At 47.5% G+C, this 24,301-nt stretch overlaps 1 protein-coding gene across 6 annotated transcripts in view; it reads left to right on the top strand.

Annotated features, from left to right (window-relative positions):
• Window positions 1-24,301, top strand: part of PLD1 (phospholipase D1) — a 106,204-nt gene that overhangs the window by 64,415 nt on the left and 17,488 nt on the right. For 5 of the 6 annotated variants that reach the window (XM_068145006.1, XM_068145003.1, XM_068145004.1 and 2 more), the window contains 10 exons: window positions 2,348-2,431; window positions 4,170-4,251; window positions 7,519-7,629; window positions 9,910-10,116; window positions 10,790-11,006; window positions 11,945-12,058; window positions 14,530-14,658; window positions 15,566-15,684; window positions 16,392-16,505; window positions 24,009-24,119. In XM_068145006.1, coding sequence (XP_068001107.1) covers window positions 2,348-2,431; window positions 4,170-4,251; window positions 7,519-7,629; window positions 9,910-10,116; window positions 10,790-11,006; window positions 11,945-12,058; window positions 14,530-14,658; window positions 15,566-15,684; window positions 16,392-16,505; window positions 24,009-24,119 — 1,288 coding nt within the window. The remainder of the gene's footprint in view (window positions 1-2,347; window positions 2,432-4,169; window positions 4,252-7,518; window positions 7,630-9,909; window positions 10,117-10,789; window positions 11,007-11,944; window positions 12,059-14,529; window positions 14,659-15,565; window positions 15,685-16,391; window positions 16,506-24,008; window positions 24,120-24,301) is intronic. The other variant, XM_068145007.1, reaches the window with a different exon arrangement.

Raw genomic sequence — 24,301 nt, 5'->3', positions numbered from 1 at the left:
ATTGAAAAGATTCTCAAACACTGGAACAGGCTCCCCAGGCCAGTGGTTAAATTCCCATCCTTGGAGATGTATTTAAAAGCTGCAGAGGTGTGATGGTGAGGGGCATGGTTTAGTGCCAGACTTGGTAGAGTCGGGTAATGGTTGGACTTGATCTTAAAGGTCTTTTTCCAACCGAAATGACTCTATGGTTCTATGCACATATAATAGGCAGGATGATTATGAGTTAAAATCAGAACTGCTTTTTCATTAAGATGTTCCTGGCTTCAATTTTATCCCAGTTTCTGATTCTGGAAGAGCTGTTTCCCAGGGGTTTAGGTCTTTGGTCTCTGGGTTATAAACTCACAGTAACACAGATGGTATTGAAACTGTCTGCTGCTTTGGCTACTCCCTTCTCCATAGCTCCCTCCCAAAGCAGCTGTGCTGCAGCCTGTCTTGTCTTGCTTTTTTTGCCACTAATAGTTTGGTCACATCATTCATGCTCTGAAATGCAAGCTGTGTTCTCGCTGTATTTGCAAGGCCTGTTCTCAGTCTGTCAGGCAGCACTGCCCTTCCTGGCACCACGGATGTGTTCAGGTGCAAATGTCACTCATTGGGTTGAAGGTAGAGAGGGACCTGGGGGTACTGGTGGATGGTAGGCTGAACATGAGCCAGCAGTGTGCCCAGGCAGCCAAGAGGGCCAATGGCATCCTGGCCTGCATCAAGAACAGTGTGGCCAGCAGGAGCAGGGAGGTCATTCTGCCCCTGTACACTGCACTGGTTAGGCTGCATCTCGAGTCCTGTGTCCAGTTCTGGGCCCCTCAGTTTAGGAAGGATGTTGACTTGCTGGAACAAGTCCAGAGAAGGGCAACAAAGTTGGTGAGGGGTTTGGAACCCAAGCCCTATGAGGAGAGACTGAGGGAGCTGGGGCTGCTTAGCCTGGAGAGGAGGAGACTCAGGGGTGACCTTATTGCTCTCTGCAACTACCTGAAGGGGGGTTGTAGACAGGCAGAGGTTGGTCTCTTCTCCCAGGCAGCTAGCACCAGTACAAGAGTACACAGTCTCAAGCTGCACCAGGGGAGGTTTAGGTTGGATGTTAGGAAGAAGTTTTATACAGAGAGAGTGATTGTCCTTTGGAATGTGCTGCCCAAGGAGGTGGTGGAGTCACCATCACTGGAGGTGTTCAGGAGGAGACTTGAGGGGGTGCTTGGTGCCATGGTTTAGTTGTTTAGGTAGGTTGGATTGGTTGTTGGGTTGGACATGATGATCTTGAAGGTCTCTTCCAACGTGTTTTATTCTATTAATAACAATGGAAGAGCAGCATCAGACTGAGATAGGCTTTGCAGTGAAAGAGAATCAGCAAATGCCCATTTGTATGGCTGGGCTTTGTGCACACAGCAGTCCCAGGAGAAATCCTCTGTCCAGAGTGTAACCTGACTGCACTAAGCCATTCCCAGAACCACTCAAAAAAAAAAAATTGTTTTAGCTGGAGGCAAGCCCTCGTGGTGCTTTCACTGCAGCTCCTGCTGCCAAACAGTTCCTGGAAATCAAAGCAAAGCACCTCTCTACAGTCAGTCATTAAGGTTGCAGAAGACCTCTGAGGTTATAGAGTCCAACCATCAACCCTGCACCACCATGCCCACTAAACCATATCCCAAAGTGCCATGTTTACACACCTCTTGAACACCTCTAGGGATGGTGACATCACCATCTCCATGGACAGCCTGGTCCAATGCTTCACCACTTTTTCAGTAAAGAAAAATTTCCTAATGCTTAATCTAAGCCTCCCCTGGCACAACTTGAGGCTATTTCTTCTTGTCCTGTTGCTTATTTGGAGAAGAGGAGGCTCAGGGGAGACCCTATTGGCTGAATGTCAGGAAGAAATTCTTCACAGAAAGAGTGATTGGCCATTGGATTGGGCTGCCCAGGGAGGTGGTGGGATTGATGTCCCTGAAGCTGTTTCAGGAAAGATTGGATGAGGCACTTAGTACCATGGTCTAGTTGGGGTTGGGTGATTGGTTGGACTTGATGATCTTGGAGATCTCTTCCAACCTGGTTGATTCTGTGAGTCTGTTACTTTCCTGAGAGCCAAACCTAGATCTCATGTCAAGCAGAACTCAAGAATGTTGTATGTAGTTGGCAGAAGTACCAAGTAGAACTTAATAATCTCTTACTGTGCTGCTTCTTTAAGCTACTAGCAGCATTAAACTCTCTCCCTCTCTGGTGTTTTACTACTTGAAGTCAGGTTTGTGTTTGCTTTTGAGAAGAGAATGTAAATGTTGTTAACACTGGACCCCATCAGGCTTCAGCTGTGGACTTTGTTTAACAGAGGGGATGGAAAGCTGAACCTGTGCTCTGTTTGCTTTCACAGGTATGTAAACGCCAAGTGGTACTTTGAAGACGTTGCGAATGCTATGGAAGCAGCTAAGGAAGAAATTTTCATCACAGATTGGTGGTTTGTACTTACATATTTGGATGTTGACCAACTGTCTCCCTTGGGACGTGCCTGACAATGTGGCACTGTTCAGAGGCCCTACAGTATGGCAGCTAGCCGTGCAGCCAGATGGTTTGGCAGCACACCCAAACATCTCCTTGTGTCGCATTCAAAGGCCTTTTCAGGAGGGTTGGCAGCAAAAGTGCCTGCTTGAAATAAACAGCTTGGTTGTCTCCTTCCAAGGAAAGGCCTGAAATTGCATGAGGGCACCACCTGCTTTGCAAAGGTGATGGCTGGAGGTGCTCATCAGGAGAGTAACTCGCTGCAAACCCAAGGGGCAGGGATGCCTTTCAGTGCATAAGGGAACGTGGATGCTCAAACACCTCCAGCGGTGCTCTTCCCACATGATCCTGCTTCAGATTCTCCTTTCAGATCCTCCTCACTGTCTTGGGAAGTCTCATGCCAGTGATGAGAGCACCTTGGAATGAGTGCAATTTTGTTCTGCTCTTAAATGGGCCAGGTGGTGGAGAGGGAGTCTTGTCCCTTCTGAGCTGTGTACCTGCTGGAGGACCTGTCTCTGCCACCTTCTTAACTTCTTAACAGTATATTTATGCAGTGCTCTGGTTTCTGTTTGAGGCACAAGAGTGCTCTCTCAGGCTGAGGGCAGAGGGTTTTGACTGGGTGCCAGTTGCAGCTGTGTCTTGCCTTCGTGGGAGTTAATTTGGCTGAGCCAGGCTGGACCTTAGGGTTGGGATGGTAGGGCAGGCTCCCAAGCCACAGCTCAGACATCCTCTTTAACCTTGGGCAATGTCTCTCTGCTCCTCTTTCTCCATATATGTAAAATGAACCTCTTACTACTGATCCCCTGCCTCTAGGAACTGGGAGGATTAGCTCTTATGAGAACACTAAATATGATGTTAGTATTTGCTGGGATAAACTTGATTCCTAACATGACCACAGATAAACCCAGTGCTCCTGGGTCCCCACGTGCAACACCAAGCAGCAACGCAAAACCATCACATTTCAGACCTGTTATCTGTTAATGGTTTATTCAGACAGCTGGTGATCTATCTTAGCATTCCAACTTGGCTCAAACATGGAGATTCAGATAAACAGGTTATCAGAAGCAGGATTTTTGGGATGTAGCAATGTGCTTTATCCAAGCACAAGTTCTGATGCTTGGTACAAGTAAAGGAGTTTAATGAGTGTGGTTAATTATTCCTTCTAATCCTTAAAGCTATGAATCAATAAAATGCCCTGTGGAGAAATCACATTGTTTTGTCTTTAGGCAGCAAGGACAATTCAGCACAAGTCTCTGCTGCTCAGATAGCTTAAGGACCCAGGAGAGCTGAAATCCCACTCTGATATTTGGTGGTTTGGTTTTTTTTCATACCCACATATTTCTTTCAAATCTGCCTTGGGGTTTTCTGTTGTTGTATCTTTTCTTCCACAGATGGAGTCCAAGTTTCCCTGTTCATACATCACTGTTAAACTTGGTCTCATGGGTTGCTGAACTCTAAGATGGATGTGCTGGACACCTCCCTTGCCCCCTGTAATGCTCTGTTATTAAAAACACAAAGAGCGTGACATGGTTCTTGGAGAGCATGCTGCACTGGAGAGTGCATCGTTCTAGGATATGAGCCTTCACTTCCAATTTCTATAAACTCTGATGTTTTTCCTTCCCAAGATGATTATGGAGGCCAGTGCTTTGTTTGCAGACTACAAATGCTGTGTTTTTTCCACCCTTTTGTTTTCTTAGGCTGAGCCCAGAAATCTTCATGAAACGACCTGTTGTGGAAGGCAATCGCTGGCGGCTGGACTGCATCCTCAAGCGGAAAGCAGTAAGTGAGCTCCAGCTGCAACCTTCACCCTGCAGAAAACCCTCTGCCACACACCCTAGTACAGGGTCAGACTGGGACTGGAGTGTTTGCACCATTTATTTTAGTAGGGATGAGAAGCAAAGCTGGCCAAGCCTCATTTCAGATGGCCTTGGAAAACTGTCTCTTGATTTATTCCCCCACTGTTTGGTTTGGAACAGATCGAAGGCAGAAAGGTAGATCGCTTGGGAACAAGTTCTGTACTATGGGGTGGGTGGAACACTGGAACAGGTTGCCCAGGGAGGTGGTTGAAACCCCTTCCCTGGAGATGAGGCTCAAGGTGAGGCTCAATGAGGCCTTAGGCAGCCTGGTCTAGTTGGGGGTGTCTCTGCTGACTGTGGGAAAGTCAGACTGGATGACGTCTGGAGGTCCCTTCCAGCCTGGACCATTCTATGATCCTCTGATTGCCCTATCCAGTCCTCAGATTTGGGTCACTTCAGCTTTGCATTGTGAGTACTGCATCTCCTGGTGGGGTCAAAGAATTGCTGCTGTCTGGTGCTTTCCTTCTGTAATTGGCATGTGTAATTCGGAGGTACAGGAACGATCAAGCACTTGGTAGTAGCTCTTGGTAGATGGTTTGTATGTTACTGTGCTCTGCAGGTCCTGTCTGTAATTACCATGTGTTGTGTCTCTGTACTGCAGCTGAGCTGAAGCTATGAAAGGTACCATCAGTCTGCCAGGAAAATCAGGATGTCATGAGCAAAAAGCCACTTGGTGTCATCCAGAGAGAGGTTCATGCTCTCCCACCATTGCTCACTCATGGGGCTTTCCAGACTTGAGATCTTGCAAAGCTCCTTGCTACAACTGAACATCAAAGAGCTGTTCTTGCTGTTCACCCATCATTCCCTGCTGTGGAAAAGGAGTGCCTGTTGACATTGAACATCATGTTAGGAAGAAGTTCTTCCCCATGAGGGTGATGAAACACTGGAACAAGTTGCCCGAGGAGGTGGTAGAAGCCTCATCCCTGGGGGTTTTTAAAGCCAGGTTGGATGTGGCTCTGAGCAACGTGATGTAGTGTGAGGTGTCCCTGCTCGTGTTCCTAGTGGAACATCAAAGAAAGATGCTTGTGTTCCTTTTATTATTATTTTTCTTTCCAAGGACAACTTACATGATCAGAAAAGGCTTTATTTTTGTTTGGGTAGTTGGCTTTTATTACCTGTTTGCCTCTTTGTATTCTCATGGCTTTTGTGGCCACTAAAATAAGGCATAGTAGCTGGGGCTTCCCTGCCTGTCATTTCTCAGTGGAGTTTCTGATCATGATGGTCATTGCTGTGGAGGAGGGATGTGAGGAAAGGGCTTCAGCAAAGAGTGGGAAAAAAAAAACCCAGGGATACATGCAGCATCACATTCCCCTTAGCTGGTCTGTGGTGTTCAACTTGTTTACAAGGAGGTGATAACATGGCTCGGACACTTGGCCTCCTGTTTGCATTGCCTTGTTATCTGAGTTAATGAATGCCCATGTTCAGCAAGCAACTGTGTGTATAAACTTGATAAGGCTTTTTTTTTCCTTCTGTTTCAGTATCTCCTTCTGCAGTTTCCTCTGAACAGAAAAGCTCAGAGCTGATGTTGACCTGGTGCCTTTCCTGGCACTCACCTGGCCACCACTGCCATGCAGAGCTCTGTGCTCTCCTTTCTCCTGCAGCGTTTTGAGATGAGCAATCAACTGCAGCTGCCATCTCTGTTTGACTTTTCTTTAAGCATTTGCATCTCAGAAAACAGATTATTTTGCTGCTGGATGTACTTTGCTTTGCAATAACACATTTAGATCCAGATAATAGAGAACGTGTTCTGTGGAGCCACGTGAGGCAGACCAAGAAGCTGGGTGTGAGGTGTTTCTGCGTGTGGGTTGTGCTTCAGTTGTTCATGCAACCTGTGATAACTCTGCTAGAAATGCTAAGTTTGCCCCATGTAAGTGATGAGTCAGGAAGGGAAGCACAGCTGGGGAAGTCTTTTGAGCTCTTGGTGTGGTAGAAGGGCAGGAGTCCAGGTGAACATGCTGAAACAGTCTATGACTCCCTCTCCTTCCAAACCAGTTGTTGTCTCAGTCCTCAGCCCAGTATATGCCCAGGACAAAAGAGGTGGATTTGTGTCTGGCTGTCGTTGATTTGGAAGTAGCCTTACTTTCTGGCAAGTAAAACCTGGCCAATGGGTGTGCTCAGTGGATGGAGGAATTAGGCTTTGTCATGTTCACATGGATTTTCCTAAGGCTATAAATACCTTGTAAGAGTGAGGAGTGTGTTAAGGTTAGTTCCTGGAAATATTTGCCTGCTCTTTCATTTGCAGCATTCCTTTGACTCCACAGGACAGTGAGCAAGCTGGTGTCTAGATACAGGGGTAAGGCTGTCCTTTGTGTGACAGTGCTGCCTTGGACTTCTCTGGGTACAGTGGGGAGCACAAGATCATGTACAGTTTGGAGAATGCCTGAGCTCTCAGTAGCAGCTTTGTGGGAATAGGAACTTAAAAGGTTGTGGAAAGTTTGGGTCTCAAGTTTAAGCTGCCAAACTCCACTGCAAAATTTTAAAGCATTCTGATTTGTGGCAACTGAAGGTGTCCCAGTGTGTGACTAGCATCTGCCAAGGTTTTGGAATTATTTGGCAGTTTTGAAAATGCTTTCTGCAAGTGTTCTTGGAAACTCCTGTGGGTACCATTCTAGTCACAGAAAGCCCCGTGCTTTGAGCACTGTGGCTTGTATTCCAGGAGCTTGTTTAGTTTTACCATGAGAAAAAAAAAAACTTACTTGCTGGTGTGGAGTTGGTTGCATCCCCTTTAGGAGAGGGACATCCATATCACCACACTGGTATCATTGTCCTGAAGAGGCTTTTAATTCTAGGCAAACCTCAGGACAACATGAAGCAGGAGAACTTCAGTGGATTCCACACAATTACGTGTGGACTGAATTATGTTTGTAAAGCAGTCTTACCTCAAAGGCTGCTTAAAAGAGGCTAAGAATGATCTGGTGATGGTCTTTGGCTTGCTCAGCTCTTCATATGCAAATCTACACACTGAGCCCTTCTCTGGAAGCTGAAGAGCTTTCCTGAGTAGTGCAGGTCTTTCCATGCTGTGGGGTCACCATTGTGGATCTGGAAGAGCGCAATCAAGAAGTAGTAACCTCAGCCTGCATTTGTCTGCAAGCACAACATGCTTACTGCCTCTTAGCTTCTCCTTGCTTTGGAAATGGCCACCACCCACTGGCACACCTGAATCCCACGTGTTTCATTTTGTTCCTGACAGCAACAAGGAGTGAGAATTTTTGTTATGCTGTACAAAGAGGTGGAGCTTGCCCTGGGGATCAACAGTGAATATAGCAAGAGGACACTCATGCGTCTCCATCCAAACATCAAGGTGAGTGTGCATCAGGCAGCTAGATAGGACAGGAAAGGATGAAGGACATGGAACATTTTTGTTCTTCATAGCTTGTGCTGACCCTCAGTGTATTTAGGCGTGAACTGCAAGAGCAGCAATTTCCAGCCACTGCAGCAGGAATAGTCTGAGAATGTGCGAATCACTCATACAGTGGTTGCCACATCTGGCAACATCATTACTTTAGGTTGTAACTGAACACAAAGATGCCTGGTTTAGCCTTGCCAAAGCAACTGTTCATCTAATTCACAAGAAACATGTTTCCTATGACAAGTGGAAGATTACAATTTGAGAACATTGTCTCCTTGCAGCATTTCTGTTGGTATGCAGAGGACAGGAGTCAACATGGGGGGGGGGGGGGGGGGGGAGGGAGGGGGAGAGGGTAGGTATTATGTTCCCATCATAAATTAACAGCATGCTGCTGTCCTGTGCTAATATGCCACTGCTCTTCCACTGAGCAGAACATGGGTTGTGGCACAGGAACCAATATATAAAGCTCAGTCAGGCTTCTGAAATTGCAGGCATATATATTTTAACAAGGAGTAAGATGTATGTTATGTAGGGGGATTACTGACAGACTGTTAGAATAATAGATTCATTGTCACTCAGGCAATTGTGGTGGTGAAGGGAAGCATTCACTCACCATCATCTTTCCCAGCAAGACTGGGAAGTGTAACTGGAGAAGATAAAAATTGTAGAACGCACTGAGTTGGAGGGGACCTTTAATGGTCATCTAGTCCAATTTCCTTGCAGTAAGCAGGCTCCAGGTTTTCAATATCTGAAGGGGACCTACAAGAAGGCTGGGGAAGGAATGCCTAGTAGGGCTTGTTGTGATAGGATGAGGGGCAATGGTTTGAAACTGCAGCAAGGGAGATTTAGGTTAGACAAAAGGAGGAAGTTCTTTACAATGAGAGTGGTGAAATACTGGAACAGGTTGCCCAGAATGTGGTTCAGGCCCTGCCCAGAAACATTCAAGATCAGACTTGATGTGGCCCTGGGTAGCCTGATCCAGTTGGAGATGTCCCTGCTCACTGCAGGGGGGGGTGGAAAAGATGACCTTTGAGTGTCCCTTCTGACCCTGTGCAATCTGTGAATCCCAAAGGAGACCAGATTGCTCAGAGCCCCAGATACATGCTGGCCCTGTAACAGGTTTGGGAGCAGCCAGGTGAAACTGTCACTTTTTCCCCAGGAAGCTGACTGACTTTCCTCTGAAACTGAAAAAAAAATAGAACTGTGTACTGTGTGCTTAGATATTGAAATGACTTTGCCATAAACACATGTCAGAAAGAATCTCATAAACAAACGTCAAACTACTTGCTGGTTTTAAATGGGGAGAAAAATTCCTCGTTTCACTTCTGTAGCAGCAACAACTGAAGAAGTGAGTCAGACCACCAATATGTTGTTTTCTTTCCAAGCTGGCTCTGTTTGAAAGCTCAGCTATTGTAGCTCTTCTTGAAAGCATCAATGTATTTGTTGGCACAGTTGCTTTGACTGTGGTCCTCTTACAAAGGCTGTTGTTGCAAGTGTGACCTATCCCAACATCAGTAACTGTTGCTGTTTGGGAATACCTGCATCATGGTTAAGAAAGACTTCGAGTTGCTGGAAGGTGTCCAGAGAAGGGCAACAAAGCTGGGGAGGGGTTTGGAGCACAGCCCTGTGAGGAGAGGCTGAGGGAGCTGGGGTTGCTTAGCCTGGAGAAGAGGAGGCTCAGGGGAGACCTTATTGCTGTCTACAGCTACCTGAAGGGAGGTTGTAGCCAAGTGGGGGCTTGTCTCTTGTCACAGGCAACCAGCACCACAGAACAAGAGGACACAGTCTTAAGCTGTGCCAGAGGAGGTTTAGGCTGGACGTTAGGAAGAAGTTCTTCACAGAAAGAGAGATTTGCCATTGGAATGTGCTGCCCAGGGAGGTGGTAGAGTCACCATCCCTGGAGGTGTTTAAAAAGAGCCTGGATGAGGCCCTTGGTGCCATGGTTTAGTTGATTAGATGGTGTTGGGTTGGACTGGATGATCTCTGAGGTCTTTTCCAACCTGGTTAATTCTGTATTCATGGGGAAGCACCTGCCTGCCTGTAGGGCTGAGCCCAGCTCAGGAGGAATCCTGTAGCTTCAGTAATTACAAGTGTCTGTGTGCAGGCATCTTCTAGCAGCTCCAGTGTTTCCCCATCGTCCTGAGCAGCCAAGAAGAGGCTGGGCAGCTCTCTAGCAGGAGACATGTAAACTGGGCAGCGGTGCTAAGCTTGAGTGCTGGTTTTCTCCACCAGGTGATGAGACACCCAGACCATGTATCCTCCTCTGTGTACCTCTGGGCCCACCACGAGAAGCTCGTCATCATTGACCAGTCTGTGGCCTTTGTGGGTGGCATTGACTTGGCATACGGCCGGTGGGATGACGATGAGCACCGCCTGACTGACGTGGGCAGTGTGAAGCGGATGACAGCAGTGAAGTCAGTGTCCACAGCCAACCTGGCAGTAAGTGAGCTTGCTCCAGCTGGTGACCACATCCCAACCTCTGTGTCTCACATCTGTGCTGGGCTTGAACAAGCTGTGGCAAGTTCTAAGCACAGGGCTGGGTTTAGGAAGAATGGTGATGGGAAGGAAGAAATATCTAAGCATCAAATGACACTTTAGGGCTAGGTCATGACCAGCCCTCACTAAACTAAGATATAGAGATAGAGAGCTGGGTTTCTCCAGCAGCCACGATTTGGAGGCTCCATTTTTAATAAAACTGAAGTTAGATGTGCTCAGCAAGAATTTGTAGTGCTCTGAAGTTCTGGATGCTTGAGCCCTCAGTTCAAGCTCTGCTGGCTGAGCTTTCTGCCAACCTGGATCTGTATGCATCCAGAGATATCTGAACAATCTAGAGAGGTCTGAATTTAGGGAAGTTTCAAGGGGAGGGATAACCCAGAGTAAATTCATGGGTCTGAAGGCTGCATTGTTAGTATTAATGTGGGGTTTTTTTTCTGAGTACTTCTTCAGTACAGACTCTCTCCCTCAAAACCATTCCTAGTTGCCACTGAAATGTCTTTACCATGGAGCAAAGTATGGCTCCTGGCTGGTTCTGAGCACTGATATGCATGATAATCTGTCATTAAAGGGAAACCTCTTTGTACATCACCTCCAGCAGCATCCTTTGTCTTTTAAGTCAGCAGCAGAATCGTCTGAACGTGTCCTACTGCAGCCACCAACCCCGTCCCCAGAAAGCCACTTGCTCCCAAGAAATGCTGATGATGCCCCAGACAGCTCCAAAATGAAAGGAGTAGGAAAACCCAAAAAGTTTTCAAGGTTCAGTATTTACAAGCATCTCCATAGGCATGGCATGCACCACGCTGACAGCGTCAGCAGCATAGACAGTGACTCAAGTAAGTAACGTTTTTTCAGCTACACCACACGCATGAAGTGTGTCTGGAGGTGGGTGGGTGGGTGTGCAGATTCACATGATTTCTAGGGTAATGTGTTCCTTGTAAGGAAGGAAAAGTTGATGTATTTCTCAACTACCAGAATAATAAACTCTGCAGTCAATATGTAAATTGGCAGAACGTACACAGGAAGCTTTAAGTGGATTTGCATGTAGTTAAGCAGCAATTGTCATGAGCCATCAGATGATGGGATGTGGTGTGTGGGCTACCTGATGCTTGTATTGGTGAGGAAAACTGTGTTCCTGCAAGGGAGAATTGAATCTTTTTTTCTTTTCAACTTGTAGTTATTATACCAAACAGAAAGAGTTTCTGGATATGAGAATTCCCTCTCACAGGCTTGTGTTACCTTGGTTTAAATTGGTTCACTTCAATGGAAATATTCCCAGTTTTCCCACTCACTGGAGAGGAGAGACTCTTCAACAGATGAATATTCAAATGCAGCTTTTAATTCCCCACGTTAAAAACAGCTTCAAAGCTAAAATTTCAATGAAGGGCTTGAGATTTGTTCTAGCGTGGAGTCCTTCCTGAAGTCCTCACCTCCTGAAGCTGTATATTGTTCACCATGGGGACTTAGGTGTGTTTCAGTCTCTGGAGGTCATAGACCTGCCTCTGGCTGGAGGAAGCCTCACTGGAGTCTTTGCCTTGGTTGTAATCAGCTCTGGGCATAGCCATGGCTTTGCTGCATCAATACATCTGTTTGGTTTAAAATCCATCAGGTCTTGAATTTGATCCTTTGCCTGCTGATCACTTGTAGTTTCAGCAAATGGGTGTCTCTCTTGTGCTCCTGTCATGCAAGGTGTCTCCAGACAGGATCAGGCACCAGTGTAGCAGACCTGGAAGCGTGTTTTTTGGCATGAATAGAGCATCTTGACTTTCTGCAGGTTACTGTAACCCCACTAGAAGTCAACCGAATATAATCCAGAGTTTAAAGCCCCATCTGAAAATGTTCCATCACCACACTGAATCCAAACAGGGGCTCGCTGAGCCTCGGGAGGGTAAGTGGAGGAGGAAGGCAGAGCTGCTGATCCCTTCAGGCTTTAGCTTTGTTTTTGCATAGTAACAATGATGAGAGCTAGGTTGGGTGCCAGAATCAGCCTTTGCTGCTCGTTGTTCTTCCAGCATCCTGAGTTGTCTTCTGAGGACACCCAGGCAGAAGAGCCTTTTCCAGAAGCTTCAAGAACTGCAGCATAAATAAACAAAATAATTAAAAACCTAACCAAATGGGGAAAAAAACAACACTCAAAAAAAAAAATCACAGCCACCCCCAATAACAACAAATAGTTGCAAAAACAACAGCAGGGAACAGTTGAGGAAACATCTCCGGTTCTGCTGTTCAGTTATTTCATCAGTGCCCTTCCTGTCAAGGCTTCCTACAGGGATTAGGTACTGGAATATCTACACTGGGTACTTAAAAATAAACTTGATGCAGAAAGACAAATGTAGGCAGAGAGAGGAAACAGCATAGTGGCTGATGTGTTTGGATTAAGACTTGGGGTCCCTCCCTCTTGCCCCTTATGAATGTCAGTGAAAGCATACTCAGCTGAAAGGAGCTGGGTGGTGATGAGCACTGAGCTTAAACCTGGATTGATGTTGAAAGGGACTCTTTTAAGTATGGTAGCTCAGCAAAGTGTCCTTGGGTTCTGATACTGAGTGAGGAGCAGTTATTCAGCACCTTCCTCTAGGGCATTAATTGCCAGCTATAAAATGCTGTTTACAAAGCAGTGGAGGGTGACGAGGAAGAGATGCATTTGTTTCATGGACACACCGTGATAGGACAAGGAGCAATGGATGTAATCCGCAGCACAGGAGGTTCCACCTCAATCTCTTTACTGTAAAGCTCACAAAGCACTGGAACAAGCTCCCCAGAGAGGTGGAGTCTCCTTCTGTGGAGACTTTCAAGGCCCATGTAGATGCATTCCTCTGTGACCTGAGCTAGATTGTATGGTCCTGCTCTGGCAGGGGGGATGGACTTGATCTCTTTGGGTCCCTTCTAACCCCTGACATCCTGTGATCCCCTGTACTCACCTCATGATCATCCATGAGTTGGTGTGCAGTCATTGAAGTTCAGTGTGTGACACATCTTTTGGCTGGAGATCATGGCCCACCCATTCCCATTCAATCATGCTGAGTTGATGATTCCCCAGCTCCACCTGGACTCTCACTAGGAACTCAAGCTTCCCAAGGCAGCTGTGGTGCATGTCTGCTGCATGGTGTTCTTAGCATGGCTTGGCTCAGCTCAGCAGGGTTATAGCAGGCTGGCAGCTCTTGCTTCCTGTGAACTTGTTGCACTGCTGTCAATGTGTGTTTTGTTGACTGCTGGAAGAGGTCTTTTTGTGCATGTTACCTGGTGATGTGGTTGGGCTAGGAGAAGGGTTGGTGATGTGGTTGGGCTAGGAGAAGGCTTCTGCTGTTGGAATGTTACTGTGTTATTATTGCACTGGTACTTGGTACAGCAGATGAAGGCTGCTGTCAGGGTCAGGACTTAATGCAAATTAAATGTCTGTGGTCCAGGCAAACACTTCTGGTTTCCTTAGGAGAGAGGGAAGAGACTTCACCTTGCACTCAAAAATGTGTGCTCTAGAGGGGGATCCTGTTAGGAGGGAATATCCCTGTCCACAGTATTTTAGTCATTTTAAATCACCATCTGCTTGGAACTGGGAATCTATTTGGTCAAGATGTAAAATTGCCTCCAAAGGTGCCCTGACATGATTATTATTTGGGGGGGAAAAAAGCAACATCAAACAAAGGAAACCCTCAACAACCCTTAATGAGGGAGCTTGAGCTTTTCTATTATCTCATTGTACCTAAATAAAGAGTGGCTTTTGTTAGAGGAGATACACCCTGCTGTAGAGGCAAAATAATAAATCCCCTGGTGGAGAGCTTGGAATTAGCTCATTGGTGTTGCAAAATTTATGAAGGCAATGTTGCTGTACATCCATTAGTGTGCACCCTTTAAATGTGATTTCCTGTGCAGACATCCACTGTGCTCAGCTGCACGGGGGAGTGGACTGCCACATGGTAACACTTAGATGTCATAGGACTTTGGAAAGACAAATGCTCTTGGGGTGTTGGGGTTGTTTTTATGAGTGTTTTGGTTTAGTTTGATGTAGGGTGAATTCAGCATCTGCTTTTTGTTCCCAGAGCACTCTGAGTTCATTTAAAAAAAAATATTAAAATAGGGAATGAAAAAATATTAGTATGCATTCTGTGAAAGCAATAGGAAGAAAACCTGGGCCAGGTAGAATGGCCTGGTGGAAGGTGTCTCTGCCCATGGCAGGGGGGCTGGAACTGGATCATCTTTAAGGGCCCTTCCAACTCAAACCGTTCTATGAAACCAACTTCAACCAACCAGGATGGGCAAGTCCCAGCAGAGCTTTCCTGTGGTGGTGAGTCTCTGACCAGTGGTGTGTGATGGGCCCCTGTGACTTTGGGCTGTGTTTTTTGTTGCCTTGTTTGCCTGTGACAGATAAAGGATCCATCCGCAGCTTGAAGACAGGCGTTGGTGAGCTGTATGGGGAAACCAGGTTCTGGCATGGCAAAGACTATTGCAACTTTGTCTTCAAAGACTGGGTTCAGCTTGACAAACCTTTTGCTGGTAAGTGCTTTCATGCCCTGGAAGCCATGACATTGTCCCAAGCCCACTTCCACAGCTATTCAGTCTCAAAGCACATTACTGCTGCTTCTGAGCCAGGGGTAATGGGGTTGTTTTGGTTTGGCTGCTAGGAAGAAACAGCAAAACTCCCTTTGAGAGGTTCCAGGGCCAGTTATGCTCTTACAGTCCATGGACTACAGCACTACAGGAAAAACCAGGATGTCTGGAGTAAACACCACACCATGGCAGTGCAGATTTCACATAAATGATGAGTTGAAAGGACAAAAGTGAGCTTGCAGTGTTCTGAGCCTGATGTGTTTTAATTATAATAGTGATATTGCATTCATTTTAATATGACCTGCACTAGATTCTGTGGTCATAGAATTGTTAGGGTTGGAAGGGACCTCAAGGATCATCTAGTTCCAACCCCCCTGCCGTGGGCAGGGACACCTCACACTACATCAGGTTGCTCAGAGCTACATCCAGACTGGCCTTAAAATCCTCCAGGGATGAGGCTTCCACCACCTCCCTGGGCAACCTGTTCCAGTGCCTCACCACCCTCATGGGGAAGAACTTCTTCTTAACATCTAAGTTGGATCTACCCATTTCTAGATTTTTTCCATTCCCCCTGGTTCTATCATTACCTGACACCCTAAGGAGTCCCTCCCCAGCATTCTTGTAGGCCCCCTTCAGATGCTGGTCCTGCTCTGGCAGGGGGGTTGGACTCGATGGTCTCCAGAGGTCCTTTCCAACCCTAACATCCTGTGATCCTGTGACTCGGACTGTGGGCAGTTGAAACCTAAATTCATCTGCCATGATGTGACTTCAGTTTGAGGAGGGGGATGCTGTCCCTCTCCGCATTTTGTGTCCTCTGCCTGAGGAGATCTGAACATGCTTTCCTGTCCCATAGATTTCATTGACAGATACACCATGCCAAGGATGCCCTGGCACGACATCTCCTCCGTGGTGCACGGCAGAGCGGCGCGCGATGTCGCCCGACACTTCATCCAGCGCTGGAACTTCACCAAGGTGAGGGCTGCTGTGGCAGTTTTAGGCTGTGCCTTTGGCAGTTAGCTGCATTGCTGCTGGGGCATGGAAATCTGTCCTAGTCTAGGACAGGACAGATGCTCCATTGCCCTGAGAGGGGCTAAAGAATGACGCTCACACAAATGGATTGGATAGTGATGGAAAGTTTAAATGGGAAAGCAATTAATGCTCTACAAAACCACAAAGCATAGTGGTGAGCGTATCCCAAAGCATACAAAGTTCCCTCACACTACACCCAAAAGCCCAATACTTCTCTTCTCCCCACCTGGGGTACACTCAAAACTCCCAGGGCTTTTTCTTCCCTCACCCCACTGCTAGGCTGGTCTCAGGCTGGCCAGGTCTGCGACTCCCACTCCCCCACCCCCCCTTTTTCTATCCTGGCATTAGGCTTAGATAGGCCAGAGAGGCCTGAGATACTCCCTCACCATTTACCCGATAGGAAGCATCTCCCATGGGAGCATAGAGGGGAGAAAGAGAAAGACAATGACTTTGCAGCCAGATTTACAGGGTGCAGGATTAATGGGTAGAAATACAGGCACCCAGCCTAAACTGCTGCAGAAATTAATGCAGCTCCTTGCCTTGCCTACGTGCCCTCCTGGGGCACATGGTTAATTTTATGTCGTTCTGCTGTGTTGCAATCTCTTCAAGGATTGTTTTGTTCTGTTTTGTTTTGTTTCTTCCCTGGGCAGATAATGAAGCCCAAATACCGATCCCTGTCCTACCCATTCCTCTTGCCAAAATCTCAACAGACTGCCAACGAGTTGAAGTATCAGGTGCCTGAGGCTGTCCATGCCACTGTCCAGGTGGGTGTTGATGTCTCCTGATCATCTCTCAAGAGAGCTTGGTTTGGATTTTTTCAGTAGGAAGTGTTGATGCCTGGCAGAACTCGAGACTGTAAAATGAAAAACTCTTAATTTAGCTCTCAGCACCAGTGGTCAGATCCTCAGTTCCAATAAAATCATGCATCTCTGCTGAGTGCCATTAATTTAGACTTCCATCTTGGAGGTAAGAGGACCAAGCTGTACCCCAGGTTGTAGGAACACTACAACTTTGTGTAACTGCATCATTTTCTGGTTTGCTTTCTGCTGCTCTTTCTCTAATCAGAAATAGCGTGGCCAGCAGGAGCAGGGAAGTCATTCTGCCCCTGTACTCAGCACTGGTTAGGCCACACCTTGAGTCTTGTGTCCAGTTCTGGGCTCCTCAATTTAAGAAGGACATTGAGACACTTGAACGTGTCCAGAGAAGGGCAACAAGGCTGGGGCGGGGTTTGGAGCACAAACCCTATGAGGAGAGGCTGAGGGAGCTGGGGGGTTGTTTAGCCTGGAGAAGAGGAGGCTCAGGGGAGACCTTATTGCTGTCTACAACTACCTGAAGGGAGGTTGCAGCCAGATGGGGATTGGTCTCTTCTCCCAGGCAACCAGCCACAGAGCAAGAGGACACAGTTTCAAGCTGTGCTAGGGGAGGTTTAGGCTAGAGGTGAGGAGAAAGTTCTTTGCAGAAAGAGTTACTGGCCATTGGGGTGTGCTGCCCAGGGAGGTGATAGAGCCACCATCCCTGGAGGTGTTCAAAAAGGGATTGGAGGTGGCACTTGAAGCCATGGTTTAGTTAGTCATGAGGTGTTGGGTGATAGGTTGGAATTGATGATCTTAACCTTATTGATTCTAATGCCTAACACTTGGGGTTTATGTTTGGGAAGGCTTGATGGTTTGAGCTTGCCCACTGAATATTTATCTCATTATCTTAGAGCAGCCTACCAGGCCTTTGATGCCTTCCTCAGATGTGTAATGGTCAGCTAGAGCCCAGCATTAAGTGGAGTCTCAGGGCTGTCATTTTCTGCACTAAAAGCTTCGTCTGCATTTTATTATGCAGCCACTCAGCCCTGTGGGTCCTCTGCAGTTCTGCACAGTCAGCCCACAGTCTCGCTTGTGACAATCATCCTTGCAGTCAGAATTGCCAAGATACCTATATTTAAAACCCAGTTAGCTGTCTTGAGTGCTTATATTGAGTACTACTGTTAGCTAGCAGGAACGTGGACTTGTTGCAGAACCAAGTCAAAACAGTTCTGCTGAAGTAGCAAAACTATTGTGTGTGTCTCTGGGTGAAAGATGATTGAAATAAGGGCAACTAAACTGAAACCAGGAAAACTGCATGCCTTTGCTCTTTGTAAGGAGTGGTCCACCCAGATGACAGGAACACTGAGGGAAGCTTAGTGTTGCATTTCCCTGGGTTTGTGGCTTGTCAAGGCATTGTCTACTCCTCCTCGTGTGGTGTGAGGGATGGCGAGGATGGGGACCTTGTGTTGTGGGCGTCAGGCAGTTTACATCAGCCTCCAAACAATGCTTGCAGCTTGTTGAGAAACAGTCTCACTGCAAGCACCATCATGCTTCCCTGGGGCTGTAAATGCCTCCCCAGCCTTGTCCATGACACCAGCTTTTTTGGGGGAAGCTTTACTGTCATGGAAGCGAGAGGGTTTGTGTCCCCAGAGCGTGCTCTAACTGCAGGATGAGCCTCAACTCCATAGACTTTGCTGTAGCAAAAAGTTAAGCTCTGGTAGTTGCAGAGCTGGGATCAGTTCTCAAAGCAGAAACTGAGCTGAGCACAGTCCAGGTCTGACTTTCCTTCAGTCTGTGCTGTGGTGCTGCTGACTCAGCCCATGGGAGAGGAGGATGAAGCTGAACTACAGCAGTGCTGAGCGATGGGTGAGCTGTTTGCAAACAGGCTCAGCACGACGTTGTTGGAGCATTGCAAACAACTGTTGCAGGAAACAAGGCACTGCTCTCAGCAATGCCACAAGCAGCACAAAGAGCAGGTTTGACTTGTGAATTATTCATATGAAGCTACCTTGCTCATTTCTAATTCATGTCAGATTGCAGCTGTTAGAGACCTGTCAGGGTAACCCAGCCTTGCAGATGGCCAGATAAATAAAGTGACATGGTGTTAGGCTGACAACTTGTTGCCCTGAGGTGGACCAGCCTTCCCAGTGTGAGGGGGTTTGCAGCCCCAAGCACAGTGGAAGCAATGACAGTGGCTTCTCTACCCAGGCTGGTGGACTGTTAACTGGCCCCAGGCTGCCTGGAACTGGATTATGATCTCTGGATGATCTGCTCAAGCTCCAGGGTGTGGTTTTGCATGCACATAATGTAATTTTGGCTATCTCCTCCATCATGCTCACACTGGCCTGGTTTCCATTAATCCCTGCATGAGACAAGTGCCCTGGGCGTCCCTTAAGTTTCTGTGGCAGGTCAGCTTTCACATTTGGCTGCTGCAGGAGGTGGGGAGAGGGTAGGACATGCAGTTTGGGTCTGACACTCCTTTTCCTCCTTGTTGCCTTTTCCTGGAGCTCTCATAGTGTGCATTGGCCACTGCATGGCCTCTTTCCTGCAGCCACATGAACCCCTTGCCTGTCATATATATTGGTTTGGGACCAAAGGATTGCAGGGGCTCCTGTCTCCTTTTACTGGTACAGTCCAGCACAGTAATAAGCAGGTACCTAAAATCTTTCACCAGCTATTTTTGTTCAGAACAACCAGAGTGACATTGTTCTTCATATTGAGTCATTTGACCAACAGTCAAACCCATGGTATCCACATTTTGGTGCTGTGCAGGAACTTCACAGGCAGAAGTTACTGCCCTGGGGTAAAATCCAGCATCTAGTGGCTGTCCTTGGCTGTGGGGTTATTGAAGAAAGTCTGGCTGCTGCTTTTCTTGTTTCTGAGCTTGTTTGCAAATCTGTCTTCAATTGTGGGCAGATCAGAGGAAGGGAGAGCACAAGGGATCTATGGGGATTGCAGCACTGCTGCCAGCCCGAGCCACTGACCTGTCAGCAACACATTTTGACCTCCTTGTACCATCTGGTTTTGCTCGCCTTTGTGAGAGGAGAAGAGCAGCAAAGAGTTTTTGGCAGGATGGTTGCAGCAGGAGAAGCACTGACAGGGCTTTCCCCTAGGGAAGGGAGGGTGAAAACAGCATGCATGGGAAATGATGTGGAGGTACAGGCTGGGATGGGGGAAAGGAGCCTGTCAGCTTCATGGGGTAGGGGCAAGGAGCCCATTAGCTCCAAGGGGCTAGTCAGACTGGTTTCTCAGCCTCTTTAATTTTGAACTTCTGGGCCCTGCTTGCAGTGGCAGTGTGATTGCACATTGATTTTTGCAAGAGTCAAATAGCCATCTGCCAAAGGCGTTGCCAGGTTTTTTTCCATCTCTCTGTTTCCATTCTGGAGTTCAGTTATCAGCCAAAGCCAATGCAGCAAACAATGTGATGTGGTGAAGCAATATCCAGTTCTGGCAGTGGCTAATGCCCTTACCTCTTTGAAGTCTCCATGAGGGCTTGCATTGTGCAGGATTTGTGCACCAGCCCACAGCAAACATTGCATTTATTACTGTTGTATGGGTTAAAGAGCATAAAGGGATGATGAGCCTTGTCCGGCACTCAGTGCTGCTGTTGAGGGACTTGAGGAGGAGAGGAAGGAGCTTAGAGAAGCTCTGGTTGGTAGGGGCTGTGCTGGGCAGTGTATGGACTTTCCTCCCTGGGAAAATATGTTTGGGTTGAACCATCTCTCTTTAATACCTTGATGGAAAAGATGTCCACAAGTGAGGTGAAACATCAGTGAGAAGGGAAGGCCTGTGCAGAAAACTTCATGGTGTGTCTCTGTCTTTGCATGCCTCAGCCACAGCTTCATTTCACAGAACTGCAGAATGGTGGGGATTGGAAGGGACTTCTGGAGATGATCTAGTCCAGCTCCTCAGCTAAAGCAGGGTCACCCAGAGCAGGCTGTACAGCATCATGCCCAGGTAGGTTCTGACTATCTTCAGAGAAGGAGACTTGGCAACCTCTCTGAGCATCCTGGTCCAGAACTCTATCACCTTCACAGGAAAGTTTTTTTTCCTCATGTTTAGGTGGAACTTCCTGGTTTCCATTTTGTGCCTTTTGCCCATTCTTCTGTTGCTGGGTACCACTGAGAAGCATCTGCCTCATTCCCTTCAGATTAAGTCCCCTTGCAGGCTGTTCTTCTCCAGGCTAAACAGCCCCAGGTCTCTCAGCTTTTCCTCATCAGAGAGATTCCCCAGTCCCCTCACCCTCTGCATAGCCTCTGCTGAACATGAAAGAATTGGTTTGGTTAGGGTTTTGAGTAACATGGTCCAGTGGAAGCTGGCCCTGCCCATTAGGGGAGTTGAAACTAGGTGATCTTTAAGGTCCCTTTCAACCATTTTGTGATGATTCTGTGGTTTAGATATGCAGCACCTGCACTGAAGGGCCAAATACCAATCTATTGGTATGCTACTGGTAATGCATTAGCCCTCTTAAGTCCTTAGCCATGCCCCAGCTGGCAGCCTACTTTGGTGGTGAATGTTGATAATGTGATAGCAGAGCTCAGGGTCAGAGTGTTTGGGATGTCAGGGAGCAGGGACTGCAACATGGAGCAAAGCAGAAGCTGGACACAGAGAATTAGAAGAAATCCATGCGAGGAATTTCCAAGGAAAAATGTTGTTGAGCCTGAAAATAGATCAGGATTTTTCATGTACTGGCAAACATGTTTCACAGATCCTACACCTGGAGGGGAACAACACCATGCACTAGTGCAGATTAGGAGCTGACCTGGAAAACAGCTCCTTGGAGAAGGACCTTGGAGTCCTAGTGGATAAGTTATCAATAGGACAGCAATGTGCCCTTGTGACCAAGAAGGCTGATGGTATCTTGGGGTGCATTAGGAAGAGTGCGGCCAGCAGGTCAAGGGAGGTTCTCCTCCCACTTTTGTTCTGCCTTTCTGAGGCCACATCTGGAGCTTTGTGTCCAATTCTGGGCTCCCCAGTTCAACAAGGACAGGGATAAACTAGAGAGATTCCAGGGGAAGGCTGATTAAGGGACTAGAACATCTGTTGTATGAGAAAAGACTGAGAGACCTGGGGCTGTTTAGTCTGGAGGAGAGCAGACTGAGAGGAGATCTTATTAATGTTTACAAGTATCTGAAGGGTGGGTGTCAAGAAGGAGGGGACAATTTCCTTTCAGTGGTGCCCTGTGACAGGATGAGGGTCAGCAGACACAAGCTGGAACACAAGAAGTTCCACTTCTTTACTGTGAGGGTGGCAGAGCACTGGAACAGGCTGCTGAGAGAAGTGGTGGAGTCTCCTCCTCTGGAGACTTTCAAGACCCATCTGGACGTGTTCCTGTGTGAGCTGCTCTAGGTGATCCTGCTTTGGCAGGGGATGGGACTCAGCAAGCTCTGGCAGTCCCTTCCAACCCTTCCATTCTGTGATTCTGTGATCCTCAGTATTTGGATCTTGTCCTGTGTGTGAGTGACCCCAAGTGCAGTACTGGGATATCTTAAGGCTATTTTCTCCACGGTTTTGCCTTGACAATGATTTAAGGCAGAGGCTGATCATGAGTAATTATTTCCCCTAAGCACATACCCTACCAATTCATGATTGAAAACTACATGTCCATCTGGGACAGTGTCACTTGGAGCCTGGCATGGTTGCTTCTTGACTCAAAGCATGGGAGTGGTGAGATGCTGCAGCAGCTCTGGCTGTCATGGATGGGAAGCTGTCTGCTGTGGGTCTTGCTCAGCCTGGCTGAGAGCATGAGCCAAGGTTGTTTCTCATGTTGGTTTGGCTCTCTTGCACAAGAACTGCAGGAGGCAGGCAGAGAATGTGCTCCAGGGATCTCACAGTGTCTACTCTAAATGTGAATTTCCAGTAAATATTAATAAGTAAGTGTGGGCAGCTGAACCCCATTGAATTTTAAACATTGTATCATCACAAATTGGATGGCTTGTGCAAGGATCTGGCAGAAGACAGACATGACCTCCAGTGCTCAGGGCAAAGACCTGGCCTGCATTATCAGACTGACTGTAATTATCTACTGCCTCTTTGTGGGAAAAAGCCATGGCCCCAGCTGGAGACTGGCTTTAGATACTGCTAGAGAGAAGATCACCCATTGGATGTGCACACTGAAAGCTTTGGAGGTTGAGGTTATTTTCAAAGCATAGGACCTGAAGCAAGATCTGAACGTGAGCCAGCAGTGTGCCCAGGTGGCCAAGAAGGCCAATGGCATCCTGGCCTGTATCAGGAATAGTGTGGCCAGCAGGATCAGGGAAGTCATTCTGCCCCTGTACTCAGCACTGGTTAGGCCACACTTGAGTCTTGTGTCCAGTTCTGGGCTCCTTAATTTAAGAAGGACATTGAGACACTTGAACGTGTCCAGAGAAGGGCAACAAGGCTGGGGCGGGGTTTGGAGCACAAACTCTATGAGGAGAGGCTGAGGGAGCTGGGGGGTTGTTTAGCCTGGAGAAGAGGAGGCTCAGGGGAGACCTTATTTTTCTCTAGAACTACCTGAAGGGAGATTGCAGCCAGATGGGGATTGGTCTCTTCTCCCAGGCAACCAGCCACAGAACAAGAGGACACAGTTGCAAGCTGTGCTAGGGGAGGTTTAGGCTAGAGGTGAGGAGAAAGCTTTTTCCAGAAAGAGTTACTGGCCATTGGGATGTGCTGCCCAGGGAGGTGGTAGAGCCACCATCCTTGGAGGTGTTCAAAAAGGGATTGGATGTGGCACTTGAAGCCATGGTTTAGATAGTCATGAGGTGTTGGGTGACAAGTTGGACTTGATGATCTCTGAGGTTCTTTCCAACCTTATTGATTCTATGATTCTAAGACTACAGCTTCTGTGCTGCTTCCACCTAGAACTGCTCAGGTGGGAGAGGGCAGTAACACAGCAATGAGACAGTGCACTTCTGGTTTTAACCAAAACCACTGTTGACCATCAACACTGTTTGAGCACCTTTTCTCCTTATTGCCAATGCAGAGTAACTGCTCAATGTTGCATGTGGTACCATCTTTGGTGAAATTCTGACAGGCAAACAGTGCTGAGGAGGGGCATTGCCTTTCAATTTTAGTGCTGTCATCCTGCATGGGAGAGTGCTGAAGGTGTTCAGAAATGGGTAGATTCTGATTAGATGTTAGGCCTTCCAGGATTTGAAGGGGGCTACAAGAAAGCTGGGGAGGGACTTTTTAGGGTGTCAGGTAATGATAGGACTGGGGGAAATGGAAAAAAAAAAACTAGAAATGGGTAGATTCAGATTGGATGTTAGGAAGAAATTCTTCCCCATGAGGGTGGTGAGAGACTGGCACAGGTTGCCCAGGGAGGTGGTGAAAGCCTCATCCCTGGAGGTTTTGAAGGCCAGGCTGGATGTGGCTCTGAGCAACCTGCTGTAGTGTGAGGTGTCCCTGCATATGGCAGGGGAGTTGGAACTAGATGATCCTTGAGGTCCCTTCCAACCCTAACAATTCTATGAATCATCTCTGGCTTTTCAGGTGATCCGTTCTGCTGCTGACTGGTCGGCTGGCATTAAACACCACGAGGAGTCCATCCACAACGCCTACGTCAGCGTGATAGAGAACAGCAAGCACTACATCTACATAGAAGTGAGTGGCCATGGGGGAAAGCAGGAGGGTCCTGATGCTCTCGGCATGTGTGGTGGTGGGTTGAAAATTCCCCCCAACGTGTAATTGCCAGGTAGAAAGCAAGTGGAGCTGTATTTACAAGCAAAACTACAATCTGAAATGAAATGCAACAAAGGTGTACAAAATATACAATCTTTACATAT

Source organism: Melanerpes formicivorus, unplaced genomic scaffold, assembly GCF_026170545.1.
Source record: "Melanerpes formicivorus ecotype bairdi unplaced genomic scaffold, bMelFor1.0.p_v2 SCAF_12, whole genome shotgun sequence".
NCBI classification, from domain to species: Eukaryota; Metazoa; Chordata; class Aves; order Piciformes; family Picidae; genus Melanerpes; species Melanerpes formicivorus.
Note: the sequence above shows the minus strand (reverse complement) of the source record. Positions and strands in the feature narration are given on the sequence as shown.